General features: G+C 35.6%; 1 protein-coding gene across 50 annotated transcripts in view; it reads right to left on the bottom strand.

Moving 5' to 3' along the window:
• The window catches only part of TBC1D5 (TBC1 domain family member 5), a 599,895-nt gene that overhangs the window by 98,477 nt on the left and 483,504 nt on the right, over positions 1-17,914 (bottom strand). For all 50 annotated transcript variants that reach the window (XM_054482838.2, XM_054482837.2, XM_063662139.1 and 47 more), the window contains one exon: positions 5,028-5,113. In XM_054482838.2, the coding sequence (XP_054338813.1) occupies positions 5,028-5,113 (86 nt within the window). The remainder of the gene's footprint in view (positions 1-5,027; positions 5,114-17,914) is intronic.

Genomic DNA, 17,914 nt, shown 5'->3' with positions numbered 1-17,914 from the left:
AGAGCAAATACATCTTTTTCTTTTTATAAAACAAAACTTAGGTATAACTTATAATAATATACAGATCTTAAATGTTCAGTCTGATGAGTTTTGACACTTGTGTACACCTGTATAACCACCATCCCAAATAATATACCTAGAATGAACATTTCTATTACTCCCAAATTTGCTCATGTCCCTTTAGAGTCAATTCCAAACCCTCATCCTGAGGTAGCTACTTTCTGATTTCTATCACCACATGCTAGCTGCCCGTTCTCGAGCTTCATATACATGGAACAATACAATATGCATTCTTCTCTGACTAGCGTTTTTTGTTCAGCATAATGTTTATGAGATGCATGTATGTTATTGCATGTATCAGTATACTTAACCCTTGAACAACACAGGTTTGAACTACATGGGTGCACTTACATGCGGATTTTTTTCAACCAAATGCAGAGAGAGGAATGTGAAATTCATGTATATAGAAGGCTGACTTTTCATATATGCAGGTTCCTATATGAGAGAGCCGACTGTGGGACTTGAGTACATGTGGATTTGGGTATATGCAGGTGGTCCTGGAACCAATACCCCCAGGAAAAACTCTGGTTCATTCCTTTATAGCTGAGTAGTATTCCATTATTTGAATGTACCACAAATTTTTTATCTGGTCTCTTGTTGATGGAGATTGGGTTATTTCCAGATTTGGGGTATTATGAATAAGGCTGCTGTGAACATTCTGTTTTGATGTTGTTTGTTGTGGCTTTTGGATATGGGTTTTTATTTCCCTTGGATAAACACTTAGAAATTAAACTGGTGTATTAAAGGATATATGTTTAACTTCATAAGAAATTAACAAACTATTTTACGAAGTAGTTATACCTTTTCTGCTCACATCAGGAATATATGAGGGTTCTAATTGCTCCACATCCTTGCCAACACTTGCTACTGTCAATTTTTTATTTTATTTTATCCATTATAGTTGGTGTGAAATGTTATCTCATTGTGGTTTAATTTGCATTTTCCTGATGACTAATGTTGAACATCTTTTCATAGCATATTGATGACTTTCATATCTTCTTTTGTGAAGAGGCTGTTGAAGTATTTGCCTATGTTATATTTTTCCTGACATACGAACATTCTTTATATATTCGGGATATATGTATTAAAAATATTACTCACAAGTATGTGACTTGCCTGTTCTTTTTCTTAATGGCAGATTCTGATGAACAAAAAAAACTTCAAGTTCATTTTATCTATCTTTTCTAGTGCTTTTTGTTTCCTGTATAAGAAATCTTTGCCTACCCTTTGTCTTTACCGTGGGGGGGGTCCCAAGACTACCAATTAGGTTTGACGATTTACTAGAAGAAAAAGCTGTTACACTCATTCCAGATGAAGGCCAAGAAAGGAAAAAGATTGGAGTCAAAGAGAAACAAAGTTTGGTATCTATTGTGAGAAACACTGTGGGCATAAGAGGCATGTAAGTGTGGGAGTAGAATCAACAGTTCTGTTTGAAAAATACTAAATTTAAGCTGCATGTGGGACATCCAAGAGAAAATATTAGTAAGTAGCAAGGGATGGGTAAAACTGAAGACATAAATTAAGGACCCGTCTGTAGGCCATGAACTGAGTTGAAATCCTCAAAGGAATGAGTATAGAGAAGAAAAGAAGTGTGGGGTTGGGGCTGTTCCAATATTTGGAGTAAGAAGAGGATTCAGCAGACCATGGCAAGAGATGGAATGGCCACTTAGGATCTTGTGTTTCTTTTTTTGAGATGAAGTCTCTCTCTGTCGCCCAGGCTGGAATGCAGTGGCACGATCTCGGCTCACTGCAACCTCCGCCTCCTCGGTTCAAGCATTTCTACTGTCTCAGCCTCCCGAGTAGCTGGGACTACAGGCTAGTGCCACCACTCCCGTCTAATTTTTTGTATTTTTAGTAGAGATGGGGTTTCACCATGTTGGCCAGGATGGTCTCGATCTCCTGACTTCGTGATCTGCCCTTCTGGGCCGCCCAAAGTGCTGGGATTACAGATGTGAGCCACTGCACCCGGCCAGATCCTGTGTTTCTTATTGAACTGCCTAAATTCTTCATACATTAATGATATTATATTTTGTCAGTTACATCCACTACAAATATTTTGCTAATTTTTGATTTGTCTTTTGATTCAGTTTATTTTTTACATATTTACTTTAAAATATGTGTTGTATAGTAAAATCCATTAGTTGTTCCTTTGTGATTTTCTCCATTACTTTTAAGGTTAAAACGTCTTCACACTATTATTATTTGTCAATTAAAAATTTTAAAATAAGATTTAGGCCGAGCGCAGTGGCTCACGCCTGTAATCCCAACACTTCGGGAGGCTGAGGTGGACAGATCACGAGGTCAGGAGATTGAGACCATCCTGGCTAACACGGTGAAACCCCGTCTACTAAAAATACAAAAAATTAGCCAAGCGTGGCAGTGTGCGCCTGTAGTCCCAGCTACTTGGGAGGCTGAGGCAGGAGAATGGCGTGAACCCGGGAGGTGGAGCTTGCAGTAAGCCGAGATCGTGCCACTGCACTCTAGCCTGGGAGTGCAAAGCGAGACTCCGTCTCAAAAACAAAAAACAAAAACAAAAAAATTTAAAATAAGATTTAAAAGTCTTCAAGTAACTATTGGTCAGATAGGCACTTGCATTTTTATTTTTATGTTTGCTTGTTTCAGTGCACTTTGGAATTTATTTTTGTGTGTGGTTGATACTTTTTCAAAGATTTGCCAATTTTCCCAGCACCGTCTATTAACTATGTCCTTGCTTACTGAGCTGTGACGTCTTCTGCTTCAATTACTACATTTTATTTAGTTGAATTTCAATGTTAAGCTTTGCAATTGCAAAAGATGACAAAAAGTGTTCCTTCCAATCTTCAAGAGATACTTTGCACAAGAATCTCAATGTGTTTATATATATATAATATATATATAAACTCATTGTGTTATATATATATATAAACTCAATGTGTTATATATATGTATATATATAACAAAACCAACATTTTGTAGAAGAAAAATGCAGGGAGAGGCTAAAGAGAAGAAAATCATGAAGGGGAGAAAATAATGGGTACAATACATTTCCTGTGGTGGAGAAAAAGGTGTTGAAAATATTTCAAAAAATTCATATAACAAATATGTGTTGAGTGCCTTCCCTATACCAGTCATCATTGTCCTAGGTGCCATGAAGTGGTGAATAAGACAAAAGCCTGCCCTCAGGGGCTTAGATTTTAGTGGAGACGTTGGGGAGACAGATTATAAATACACAAATGAATTATATAACTTCAGTTCATGATGATGGGATAGAGTGAATAGGGGAGGTGAAGACAGGCAGGAGGTTAAGAGTGGCCTCTCTGAGATGACATTTAGGCTGAGCTTTAAATCATGAAGAGGCATGGGAAGACGGGGGTGGCAGAAGTGCTCTAGCAGGAGGGAGGAGTTAGGTGCACAGGCCCTAAACAAGGGCAAATAACAGAGAAGGCTGATGTGGCTGTAGCATGAGAATGAAGAGAAGAAGAGAGTGGAAGGAGATAAGGTCAAAGAGATAGGAAAGGGCTTCAGAAAGAAGACTGGATTGCCAGTGGCAATAGGAAGCCTTTGGAGATGTTTACGTGGAGGTACGATATAACCTGTTACAAATTGACATTTACTTGGCTGTTGTGTAAAAAATAATCTTGTGGGGGTTGGGAGGGAGGGGAAGACAAAGGATTCCAGCTAAAAAGGTCTTGTATAAAGAAAAAAGACTAACATACTTTGTTCTTTTAAACATAACAAAACTAAATATTTGACATAATGGGAAGAAATATAAGTGACTAGGGTGTAAGACTACTGAAGGCAGGGATTTCGGTCTGGGTTTTTTACTGGGCATCTCCTGTGTTTAAAATAATCAATCTGGCAGTCATTAAAACTGCATTGAATGATCAAGTGACTATAGCAAATAAATTTTTATTTGTGTAACAAGACTCAGATGAAATGAACAAACAGAAAAGAGCTTCAGACAAGTCTCATGAGCTACAGAACTGGTCTCATAATTGCACGGTACATCAATATATGGAGCAAACAGATTTCAATCAGAGATGGGTAGTTTTATAACAACATTACACTAAGACAAGGTTCAAATTTCAAGTTTAAATTTAGCCATTTTGTTGTAAACTTCTTCTCATCCCTTAGACTATGAGTTCCTATGCAGCAGGAATTATGACTTATTTTTAACTCTCCAGTAACAGCAGAACACATTGTGTATATGTATTCCATAAATGTATATTTAGGGTGTTGGAATTCTACTGAAGAAAAGCTAACACATAGGCAAAATGCTTGAGGAAGAAAATTCGGACAACTTGGCAGCATTTATCATTACTAACATTTTAGTCTTCCAGAGTAAACTTTGAAATTACATTCTAATTTGAAATGATTCTGGTTTGACAAGTTAACTCTTGAGACATCTCAATATGGTATTATGAAAGAACAAAACCATTCATCAACCCTTTCTGCCAATGTTAATTTCTTTAAAAAGTAGGATTTTAATGTTTTTTATTCCTACAGTGACCCTTAAAATTTCTATGTATGCAATCACAAATGTACACACAAGATGCATTTATAAGCTTATTGTGTAGTTCTAAAGACAGTTGGGAAACACATTTTTAATTTTGTTACTGAAATAATTTAAAAATACATTATAAAATTGTCTCTTTTCAATCAACAGCAAAAATCTAGAAAGAGATTATACAAGTAGGCACAATTTATGCAAGTTTATTCATGTTAGAAAAATGAAGTTGCCTAACTTCAAATTGTAACAAGTACTCTCATATTTATTTTTCGTCTTACCATTGATATCAATATATAGCATTTTTAAATGCCTTTAAAATAACTTGGGTAATTTACTTAACAAAGATTCCTTATGTACATTAGCATTATGTACATATGCTAAAATCTGGAAAATTATTTTCAGCAATATGTAAAATTTCCTGATGATCTCTGAGACTACCTTTGTGATTTATAACTATCATCAGAAAAAGGGGACTTACCGGCTTTTATTCATGAGGTCTGCTCCTCGTGCTTTGTAATAATCTAAATTTGGATGGAATTGATAAGTCACTGGTCTTGGATTTCTCTAAAAAAAAAATACGTTTTTAAAAAGCTAGTTAAATGATTTAATCCATTAACATATAAGAGGACAGCAATGATCATTTTAATATCCCTTCAGAAAAGAATATGTATAATATAAAGTTTAATAATTAGTGTGATTGGGTTTTGCTTTTATTATTCCTTAGTTCTGATTAAAAACAAAAATTATTTATTTTTTCGTCTCTCATAGTTAACATAGATTTATTCATCATTAGATTTCTGATGACTTCAAAATAAAATTTTCAAATATAATTTTCCTAAAATATGATGAATAAAATTATAATAACATCTAAAAACTATATGAGATGTAACACAACCACAAACTATGCCAAGGGACGGAGAGACAAAAGGTGTCAAGGTAACTGCATTTCGGGGGAAGAGAAAGTCATTAGTTTTTTATGACCAGAATGCTAAATGTGTCCACTAGATGGCACACTGAGACTTTCTTGTTCCAAAATGAGTTATTTCAAAATTCAGTAATTCTTTTAAAGTTAGCAATTTCTATGTCATCTATCCTTATTTATGAGTTTAATAAATGGTCAAAATATGCCAGGTAGTAGAAATATTACCAGGATAACCATTACTATACAAAAGCAAATTGACCAATGCACATTTTCACAAAAGCAGCAAAAACACTGCCCTTTCTAGAATGCAACATTATTTATAAACATTGCAGAAATGTCCTTGAATCATTAGGTCCACTGTGTCTGTTTATATGTGTTGCTATTATTCAAACATATCTATTATTTAAATGTTCAAATCCCTCACAGGCAAGTAAAAATTAAACAAATATACTTCTGCTTTACAAAAACCAATCATGTTTACAGCATAATTTAAATGAATACCATAATCTCTAAAATGTTAAATTACATATATTTACCATAAAAGGTTTTTAAAACCTTATAAATAAATGTGTTCTAATGTTTACCTGGGCATATAATTCAAGTTAATAATTAGGTTTTTGAACCAAGGCATGCACTTCCTTTGAGATACGTATTTGGACACAGAAAAGCTGCATATTATCTTAATAGAAAATTACCAATATGCGTAGATATCAATCCTTGGAGACATAATTCCAAGGCACTGATACACTTGCATGCAGGCACGGGGGAGCTGCGGGGGGATATAATTGCTAAGGTTAAACAGTTTGAAATTCATCAAGCTAACAAGCCGCATTTAATGGCCATGATGGACCTTTTCTTTTTCTGCTGAAAAGAGAATATTTATACAGCTCAACCCTTTCATATCTCTTCCAAGCCAGCCCTAATCATCTGACAAAAATGACAATCCCTTGATTTAGCTCCAGCTACTACTCCACTGGTTTGGTATTCAACACAGTTCTACAATAATCAAATCTGAATTGCCTTGATGAAGATAACTGATGCTTCCATGACTACCATACTATTAAGTCTAGCAGTGCAACTTTTCTCTCTCTAGGAATCACATAGGTTTTCTCATGGTAGCTGATGACAACCTGGACCCAAGTATAATGGGAAAATAAAATAGAGGCTAAGGCCACTGGCAGATTGACAGTGCATTCATGATGTATTTTAAAAATTAACTTTCGCAGGACTATCGCTCATGACGAATTTTGCTCTTTATTCTCAGTACCTGGAAATACATTTTGTTTTTGCTAATAAAAAAAGACCCTTTTTCTCTGACTTCCAACAAACTAATAAAGGATTATGTTACTTTTTGCCTTAAAATAATGAAAGAAGGGATCACATGGAGCAATTACTTGAAACATCTTTATAAAGAAATGACAAGCAATTCAAGACACAGAGTGCTGATCTATCTAAGCACTTAAAGCCATTATTAGGAATAATGATCTAACTTGAACATATAAATGAGGCTCAAGTATTGCTTTCACTTAGGCCTATTTAAATTCCTAGGAGACTTACTAGTATCAAAGGGAGAGGTAGTTTAAAGTACCACTGTACTGGAAACAAAAAAAAGAATCAAAAGATGATGTTGAAAAACAGCATTTGAAATGTTAAGAAAATAAAATCAGAGGTTACGGTTGAAAGTTATTCTTTTCTGTTGGGAAGACAGTGATGTTTCTAAAACATAAATATACAGATATATAGATGGATCTAGACCAGCACTGTCCAACAGTGGGTCACAAATATCAATTTCACCTATAATTTAAAATTTTCTAGTAGCCACATATAAAAAAGAAAATAAAAAGGAAACAAGTGAAACTAAATGTGATATTTTAATTCAGTATGTCTAAAATATTATGATTTTAACATGTAATCAACATATACAGTTATTAATGAGATACTTCACATTGTTCCTTTTGTACAAAGTCTTCGAAATCCAGTGTGTATTTTATACTTATGGCACATCTCAATTTGGACTAGCCACACTTCAAGTGCTAAACAGCCACATGTGGCAAGTGGCTACTGTACTGGACAGCATAAAATAAAACATCTGAAACACCCGTACACCACTGCATGGCTATAAAAATCAACATCTAGGCATGAACAATAAAAAGGATACCAATACTTTTATACATTAAGATTCAGTAAGTACAGTTCTTCCAATTTACCTATAATTCTTCTCTTTCAACTAAGTTAATTTTATCTCTATTAAATAAGGTTTTAAAAAGTTAAGGAATTTTGGAATACCATCTCACACAAACAACAACCAAAACAAAACCAAATTAAAACTAGGTAACAGGTTAAAATCATTGCTAAAAATACATATATAAATGTACATATTAAGGTAAATGGATAGATAACTGGGACGTACCAAAATGATATCAATGGTTTTCCTAGGGAGACAAGATTAAATGAGCGGAATTCTGACTTTATGCAATCGAAATATTTTAAAAGAGAAACTTGCTCCTTTTTTGGGGGGTGGGGTGGGGTGGGGCGGAGACAGGGTCTTATTCTGTCACCCAGGCTGGAGTGTAGTGTGCTATCTTGGCTCACTGAACCCTTGACATCCCTGGCTCAAGTGATCCTCCCACCTCTGGCTCATTGCAGCCTTGACATCCCAGGCTCAAGTGATCCTCCCACCTCAGCCTCCTGGTAGTTGGGACTACACGCATGCACCAACATGCCCAGCTAATTTTTATATTGTTTTGTACAGATGGGGTTTTGCCATGCTGCCTAGGCTGGTCTTGAACTCCCGGGATCAAGTGATCCACCCACCTCAGCCTTCCAAAGTGCTGTTATTACAGGTGTGAGACACCATGCTTGGATAATATTTGCTCTTCTTAAAGGAGTTTTTTTTTTTTTCCAAATAAAACTTTATAAAAATATGATGATTTCTAACCTTTAAAGTTCTGGAATCTCCTCTAAAATAGAAGAGCTACTAGAATTCTATATATGTAAAACTCTACATGTAAGATAAACCAGACCCCATGAAAACTGTGATTTCTCATTGGGCAGAACATGTTATGTCAACACTTCAACATTATGTCTTCATCTGTATTGGAACAATTGGCAATTACAGTCATGTGTTGCTTAATGATGGGGATACGTCCTGAGAAATGTGTCATTAGGTGATTTCATCATTGTGTGAGCATCATAGAATATATTTTACAAAAATCTAGATGGTATAGCTTATTACACACCTAGGTTATATGATACAGCTCATTGACCCCAGGCTACAAACCTGTACAGCATGTTACTGTACTGAATACAGTAGACAGGTACAACACAGTGGTATTTGTGTACTTAAACATATTAAAACAGAAAAGGTACAGTAAAAACATGGTACTATAATCTTATGGGACCACTATCATATGTGTGGTCTGTTGTTGACCCAAATGTCATTATGCAGTGCATGACTGTATTTTAAACTCATTTTCACACAGTCAGGACTTCAACTGTCACGAGCATTTCCAAAACAATGTTTTTTTTGTTTGTTTTTTTTTTTTTTTTTGAGACAGGGTCTTGCTCTGTCGCCCAGGTTGGAGTGCAGTGGCGCAATCTTGGCTCACTGCAAGCTCCACCTCCCGGGTTCACGCCATTCTCCTGCCTCAGCCTCCCGAGTAGCTGGGACTACAAGCACCCGCCACTAAGCCTAGCTAATTTTTTGTATTTTCAGTATAGACGATGGTTCACCGTGATAGCCAGGATGGTCTCGATCTCCTGACCTCGTGATCCACCTACCTCGGCCTCCCAAAGTGCCAGGATTACAGGCGTGAGCCACCACACCCGGCCAACAATGTATTTTTTTTTTTTTAAATGCATTTGTTTTGGTGAATTTTCCTTTGGAAGAAAGATAGCAAAATGGTAATCATATCTTAACTGATATTAGTCTGTGTACAGAGGAATACCAATTATGTTCCATGTCCTGGGAAGTTTATATAACTATACATAAAGATGCAGGCTGGGTGCAGTGGTTCATGCCTGTAATCCCAGAACTTTGGGAGGCCGAGGTAGGAGGATCGCTTGAGGCGAGGAGTTTGAGACCAGACTGGGCAAAATAGCAAGACCACAGTCTCAACAAAAAATAAAAAAAATTAGCTGTGCATGGTGGTACATGCTGGGGAGGCAGGAGGATCACTTGAATGCAGTTTGAGGCTGCAGTGAACTATGATCATGCCACTGCATTCCAATCTGGGTGACTGTGAGATCCTATCTCTTAAAAAGTAGGACAGCCGAGTATGGTGACACATGCCTGTAGTCCCAGCTACTTGGGAGGCTGAGGTAGAACAGCTTGAGTCTGGGAGGAGGAGGTTGCAGTGAGCTAAGATTGTGTCACTGCACTCCAACCTGGGCAACAGAATGAGACCCCGTCTCCAAAAAAAAAAAAAAAAAAAAGAAAAGAAAAGAAAAAAAAAAGGAAGAAAGAAAAAAGAAAAGTACAGAAATCACAAATTCAAATTCAGTTCATCCTGGGTTTACCATGCCTTTCCTAGGCCAACCACGATGGGCCTGAAGTAAGTCTTTCACAAGATTTCGGTTCATTAACTGCCCAAGTATCACTTAACTCTTTTCTGTTAATGTTGTTGAAACTCTATTTAAAGCTTTTTCTTCAGCATTTTATTTTATAGCAATATAAGAAGAATGCTGAACATCAAACCCATGGCATGGACAGGCTGAATTTTGGGCAGGTATCTTAAAGTCTTGTGGACAAAGTGACTTACAGAAGCAGAACTGACAGTGGTAGATGCAAGTTTTCTAGAAGAAACAATATGCAAACAACAAATCAAAACTAAATAAAGCCCATGCTATGCTTCTGACTTTCCAAAATGCTTTTGTTAATTTAGCATGATCACAAAATCGACTTACAATAATGCTTAAATAACAGCGATGAAAATAAGACATAAAAACTGAAATCTATCTAAGTTATAGTTAACTTTGTCCACTTCTAAGGTATATATGATAGTAGACTGCTCCTTAATGTAATTTTAGGTAAAACAAACATTCTGTCCAAGAATGAGTTTGACTTTAGATGGTGAACAACTCCCCTTGGCCATACTCTGCACTCTGTAATGGAAGTCTGTAGATCAGCTGACCTACCTCCTCTCTGCCACTCTTACCCCTATGGCAACATTTCAATATTTTAAGTTCAAACTCATTTTGTCATGATGGTATAAAAATATTTAAATGCTAATTCACACTAAGCCTAACTAAATACTAGATGCTACAAGAACTATACATAACTATAAGGTGGTACATATTTTCCTTCTACTGAGTCTAGAGAAATCAAACTCATCCAACAAAGGTAATTACAAATAGTACTTTCTGGACTGATTCCCTAACTCCTGTTCTTTACTCCAAGGTGATATCTCCATTTGAATCATCAAATAGAGACTACAGAAGGAGAAGTCTCATCTTGCTTTGAACAGCACAGTATATTTCAAAGGACTGGCTATTTATAAATATTGGCAGAACTGAAAAGAGCAAAAGAATATCAATTCCAGTGATGCCTGTTCTAATTTATTAAAGTACCAGTAGGAGTTAATGTAGAGGTGAAGTTATACGTTGAAAACAAAAGCACTAGGGTAAATATAACGGCACTCATGTGCTCTAGCGTCAGGCACAGGGTGCCTGATAGGTGAGGCAAGGGATCAGGAGTCAGTGAGGGTTGTACTCAGATTCCTGCTCCATCCATTACTAGTGGAGCAACTGTAAGGAGTTAAGTTACATTCTAAGCTCTAGTTCACTCATCTGCAAAACTGCAGTAAGGATTAATTGACACAATGAGAACTAAGTTCCCAGCACAATACCAGGCACTTGATAAGAACTCAATGAAATGGAAGCTATGGTTACGTTTTGATACCACTGAGCACTGACAGACATGAATCAGAGGGCAGATCTGACAGTTTGACGACCTAAAATTCATGATAAAAAATAGGTGGAAAAAGTGATGTTTCATACTTCAAATAGTTATACATGAATTTAGGATAGATATTGACAAGCATTGTATTTTTTAAAGCAAAAACACATAGAAAAAATATGAATGCTGGATCTCATGTGAGGAGAAAGGCTGTCTTATTTCTCAGAATAGGAGCACATAGGTTTATTAATATGAAAAAGGTGTAAAATCATACTATTAATGCAGCATTTGTTTGCTAGCATATGAGAATATAATAATCAAAGTGATTTCCTGCAGTATGTCCAAATTATTATCATTTTTATAGTTTATTCATCACAATTTTTACATTAAACTGACAAAGTTCTATAGCACTTGTTTAACAGGAAAAAATATTTACAGTATAATGTATGTTTGGCATGAAGAATAGAAAATATTTGACAAATGAAGAATTACTTAGTTTTCTTTCCCCTAATATCTTGCTACCAACCCTTAATTTTCATAGCATGCTAGATTACAAAAGGGGAAAAATAAAGCTCGGAAGGAGAAACAGCACTGTAAAAATATGTCGAACGTTCCTCTTTGATGAAAAATGAGACCCTTAGTTTAGTGAATATGTTATTGCCTCAATGCTGGGGGGAAAGCAACCATCATTAGAAAAACGAATTGCTCAGCTGTTTATAAGCAAAAAGCTCTGGGGGAATTTCTCAGGACCCTAAAGGCAAAGCATTACAGGGTTATGCAAACATATGTTGCAGGTGTTTTAGGGGAGACAGGTGGGCAAACCTCAGCCATGGAAGAGGAGTTAGTTTAATACGCTGTAACTGAAATGAGATAACCTAAATGCATCCAAGTGCAGAGATGCCATGGCACGCGTGAACTAGAGCTGCAGAGCAAAAACTCTCCCTAAAATAATTATCTTGTTAGTGCCAAGCAAACAGAATTTTTCTCTTCTTACAGTCTCATAGAAAACAAACACTGCCAATTGCTTTTTTTTTTTTTTTTTTTAACTAAAGGTATTTTAAACCTGGAACAAAGAACAGCTTGAAATAGTGATAATTATCTAAAAAAGATAAGGATGAAGTATTGTTGCCTTTATTTCAACAAATATTCCTAAGGAGACAGTTTGTTGTAATGTTCCCTCTCTGGTTCACTAGGCAACATTAGATTTATCATAATTCTCCTAAAGCCTAAGATATTTCTATATTAAAATGCTAATTTTGTCTTTTCTTTTGCCTGTAATTAAAGCTGGAAAAATTTGTGGTCTGATATTCACTGATTGCTAGAGGGTTCACAAAGGTCTCACCATTTCTGTCTCTTATTGCCACTTACTGCCCTTTTCATTAAATATAGATAGAGTAACACAAGGAATCAAAAAGGCAGATATTATAATCCCACATGCTCTCAAAATTATTGCCTTTAAAATACATATGCACACTGTATCAATAAGGGGTATTGTCTGAATATTATCTAAATATTATCAAACCTAGACTTTGTATCTTATTTCTTATTCTTCATTTATCCAAGCGTTGATTTTCTTCTTATATTACTTGTGACTAAGGACAATACTCATTTTACTATACATATTTATGCATAATAGTATATTGAGCTGTACCTTCCTGATCTAAATCACTTTTAACAGCCTTACCATGAGTTAATTTCATATACTTAGTATAAAATAAATTCACAAAACCTCAGATTTGGAAAATAAAACCCAGTTTTTGTTTTAAACAATACACAAAATTAAAAATGTGCGAATACAATGCATCCATCAAATTAATATAGATTTTCATTAAAAAAGAATATAAATATTTGTAACTTGGTTGTAACTAAAATATTATTTCAGCATCAGGATCAAAATGACTTCTGATTTATTTACTAATAATTCCTATGTATTTTGATGGGAAAAAATATATTGTGAAAACTAGGTATTAAGAATCTTAGGGCAATTGATAGAAAAGTCTAGGTAATTCTCATTTATGCATCTATAGAGTAAACCAAAAAAAGAAAATTTAGAAGAGAAAAAGTTTAAAAAAAAAGGAAGCAAAAACACCGTTAATTGGGTAAAGACACAGACAAAACCTCTGAAGCCATGCCAGCCTCATTTTACATACTGAATAAACCCAATTCCCTAAAGTGACATCCCCATCTATACCCTGGCAAGCCGAGATCTCAGATGGCAGAGAAGCATTTTAAACCACCTGTGCGTTATGCTCGACTTTAGCTTCACACAATAAATAGACACCAAAAGAGAAATAAATTTTTTTCTTTTACTAATGTATTTACATTTTTGAATTTAGCGTGCAGAAAGATGCCAGAGTAACATACCCCCCACCCCCAGTTTGTTATTTATATATATGGAAAGTAGGAGTTTAGGTCTACAAATTTTCTTTGTTGCTAATACTGGGCCTCAAAATATGTCTTTTAGATAACTGGTTGGCTCTTTTCAGTAGTACTGAACTCTTCACCTTTTTCCTTCTTCAATGTCAGTAATGGTGGGGGTGGGAGAGACTTAACTTCAACGCTTTAAGAAATATGGAAATCCATTTGTCTGTTCCTAAGAGCGGTTCCCAATCTTTATTAAAGAAAAAAAGGGAAAAAGTGATCTCAAAAAAATATTCCTAAAGATCCCAATTTGGGAAACAGAGGTAAAGTCTGATATAAAAGTTATCATTGCAAATTTTTATTTTTAGAAATGTTAGAACAGTTTAATCAAGTAACCATCAAAATAGAGGCAATTTAAAAATACTGTTAGAATTTTTGAAGCCCCAAGAATAAGTCCGTGACCCAACAGGACTAAGAACTCTGATTTGGAAAATTTTTCTCCCATCTTCTTTTTCCTATCTTCTTCTCTTTCATCACCTGCTTTTGGAATTGCCAAGGCAACAAAAACCAAGGTCCTGCACCATGAAGCCTGGTAAAAGGAAGCTTTGCACAGCCACACTTTTAATGCAATTGGGGTAGTAATTTCAATGAAAAAACATCTTGGAATTAAAAATTCATTTATTGTAAAAATCCATTCTTACCAAGGTCATTTGCTTCCACTGTATTTTTTGTGGATCTTATTAGTAAAAAGTGAAATATGAACTTTGAAATTTCTAAGTGAAGGGAGAAATCACAATGCAAACACAAATAACACATTGATTTGAGTTGTATTTTCCTGAGTGAGCCTGTTATCTATACAGGAGAAAGTATGTCAAGTTAGACCACAGAGAAGACCATGGAGAAGAGTCCACGTAGATGGACTTTTGCCTTTGCATTATCTTATTCTAGATTCCATGTGTCATTTTAAAAAAGAACACTAATCTTAGATGTGAATTTCTCTAAATAGCAGATAGTGTTGTAAAATATTTTTAATCAATAATCTTTGATACAGCTCAGCCTTAAAACCAACTACTTTAATAATAATGATTGGAAAACCAATTACATGCTGCTTACATAATATCTATGCTATGTGTTCTTAATATTTTTTATGCCATAGAATCCTCTGCTTTCTGGTAAAGATTTTGGTCTCCTTTCTAGAATAATGTTTTAAAAAATGCATAAAATAAAGTATATAGGGTAATAAAGAAAATAAAATAAAAAATAGTAATCAGAATACTGAACAAAGTTGTAATATACTCACATGTGCTTTTATATTAATGATTATATGACAAGATATAGTGGCTGGTATGATCATTAGTATAATTTTAAAGTAGTAATGAATGTAAATAGTATTTCAAGATATCTTCATGAACTGTAGTCGGATAGGAAAACTCTGTGAGTGTTACTAGCGACAATGTTTCAGATACTGCTAATAATATTGTAGTTTGTTGCCTATACCCATATTTGAAGAAAATATAAATTTCAGTAAGGGCTTAATGAAAATAAAGATGCAAATTTTTCCCATCCAAGTTCCCAGACCCCTTAAATTCCATCAAGAGACCATTTGGGGGCTTGATGCCTTTCTCCAGAAAACTGAAAGGTGATTTTGGCTAACAGCTTTCCTCTTGGGAAGGTTTAGTCTTATGGATACTACTATACTAGTTTCTTAACGCTTTTACTACTGAATGAATATGTTCGGGGTAGTAGTCAAAACATAAAACAAGTGGTTTAGTATAGGCAGCTACCATCAGGACCTATAAGGATCCAGGAAGAAATGCCTGGAAAGCCCCTGCCATGCCAGGATTTAACCCCTCTGATACTGAATTTCTTTAGCTACTTACATATAAGTACTTCAACATTTTAGTAACTGTTATAAGCTGCAACACCAGATGAATGCCAGCCAGCCCTGGATAGGAGTAACATTTAGGATTGGGGCACATTTAGATGCACAAGTTTTGGCCCAGATAGCATCCAGTACCTCACCTGAATGAATAAGAAGTCTAGGAGGGGTCAGTGGGGAGAATGAAGGGAGAATGCTCACAAACAGTGAAGTAAGTCGTCTACTTCTGAAGAGCCTACTCTTTCTGTGCTAACTCCTCTGAGAGGGTTTCTATTGCTGTGGGACTGCCGATAGCAGAGAGATTTGTAGTGGTCTGTTCCGTAAGTAGAGCTGTCCACAGATTACTTGATTGTTTTAAGAGGTAGCTGAACTTTCTTAGTCTGCAGCCAGAAATTAACTATTTCTTTTTTAACTTCAATTTTTATTTTAGATTCATGGGGTACATGTACAGGTTTGTTACAAGGGTATATTGCATGATACAAAGGTTTGGGCTTCTATTAATCCCATTACCTAGATGGTGAACACAGTACCCAATAGGAAGTTTTATGGGTCTTGTCTCCCTCCCTCCCTCCTTCTGGAGTCTCTAGTGTCTCCTGTTTCTGGGTTTAGGTCAGTTGAACCCAAGATATAGCTCCCATTTGTAAGTGAGAACATGTGATAATTTGGTTTTGTTTCTGTGTTAACTCACTTAGGACTATGGCCTCCAGCTACATCTATGTTGCTGTAAAGGACATAGTTTCATTCTTTTTTATGGCTGCGTAGTGTTCCATGGTGTATATGTACCACATTTTCTTTATCCAATCCACCACTGACGGGCTCCTAGGTTTATTCCATGTATTTGCTGTTGTGAATAGGGCTGCAATTAACATAAGCATGTATGTATCTTTTACTTAGAATGATTTATTTTCCTTTGGGCATATATCCAGTAATGGGATTGCTGGGTTGAATGGTAGTTCTATTTTTAGTTCTTTGAGAAATGTCCAAACTGCTTTCCATGGCGGCTGAACTAATTTACATTCCCATCAACAATGTGTAAGAGTTCCCTTTTCTCTGCAGCCTCACCAACATCTGTTATTTTTCAACTTTTTAATAATAGTCATCCTGACTGGTGTGAGATGGTATCTCACTACAGATTTGATTTGCATCTCTCTGATGATCAGTGATGTTGAGCATTTTTTCATATGCTTGTTGGACATTTGTATGTTTTCTTTTGAGAACTGTCTGTTCATGTCCTCTGCCTACTTTTTAATGGGTTTTTTCCCTTGATTTGTTTAAGTTCCGTATACATTTTGGATATCAAATCTCTCTGCTATCAGTCCCGCAGCAATGGAAACCCTCTCACAGGAGTTAGCATGGAAAGACTGAGCTCTTCAGAAGTAGACAAGAAGTAGACTTACAATGAAGTAAGTAGAATGCTCATTTACTTCACTGTAAGTGAGCATTCTCCCATTATGCAAAGTTTGCAAATATTTTCTCCCATTCTGTAGGTTGTCTACTCTGTTGATAGTTTCTTTTGCTGTGCAGAGCCCTTTAGTTTAATGAGTTCTCACTTGTCAGTTTTTGTTACAGTTGCTTTTGAGGACTTAGCCATAAATTATCTTCCAAGGCTGATGTCCAGAAGAGGATTTCCTAGTTTTTTTCCCTAGGACTTTTATAGGCTGAAGTCTCACTTTTAAGTCTTTGATTTATCTTGAGGTAATTGTTGTATATGGTGAAGGTAGGAGTCCAGTTTCATTCTTCTGCATATAGTTAGCCATTTTTCCCAGCACCATTTATTGAACAGAGTCTTTTCCCCATTGCTTATTTTTGTCAGCTTTGTCAAATATCAGTTGGCTGCAGGTGTGTTGTCTTATTTCTGAGTTCTCTATTCTAGTCCATTGGCTTATGTGTTTGTTTCTATAGCAGTACCATGCTGTTACGCTTACTATGGCCTTGTAGTATAGTTTGAAGTCAGGTAATGTGACATCTCCAGCTTTGTCCCTTTTGCTTAGGATTGCTTTGGCTATTCGGGCTCTTTTTCAGTTTCATATTAATTTTAGAACAGTTTTTTCTAATTCTGTGAAAAATGGAATTAGGAATTCGATAGAAATAGCAGTTTTGAATCTGTAGATTGCTTTGGGCAGTAGGACATTTTAATGGTATTGATTCTTCCTATCCATAGCCTGGAATGTTTTTCCATTTGTTTTTGTCACCTATGATTTCTTTCGGCAGTGTTTTGCAGTTCTCCTTGTAGAGACCTTTCATCTCCTAGGGAAGATGTACTCCTAGATACTTTTTTGTGGCAATGGTAAAGGAGATTACACTCTT

Source organism: Pongo pygmaeus, chromosome 2, assembly GCF_028885625.2.
Source record: "Pongo pygmaeus isolate AG05252 chromosome 2, NHGRI_mPonPyg2-v2.0_pri, whole genome shotgun sequence".
NCBI classification, from domain to species: domain Eukaryota; kingdom Metazoa; phylum Chordata; class Mammalia; order Primates; family Hominidae; genus Pongo; species Pongo pygmaeus.
This window is presented reverse-complemented; position numbering and strand designations above follow the sequence as displayed.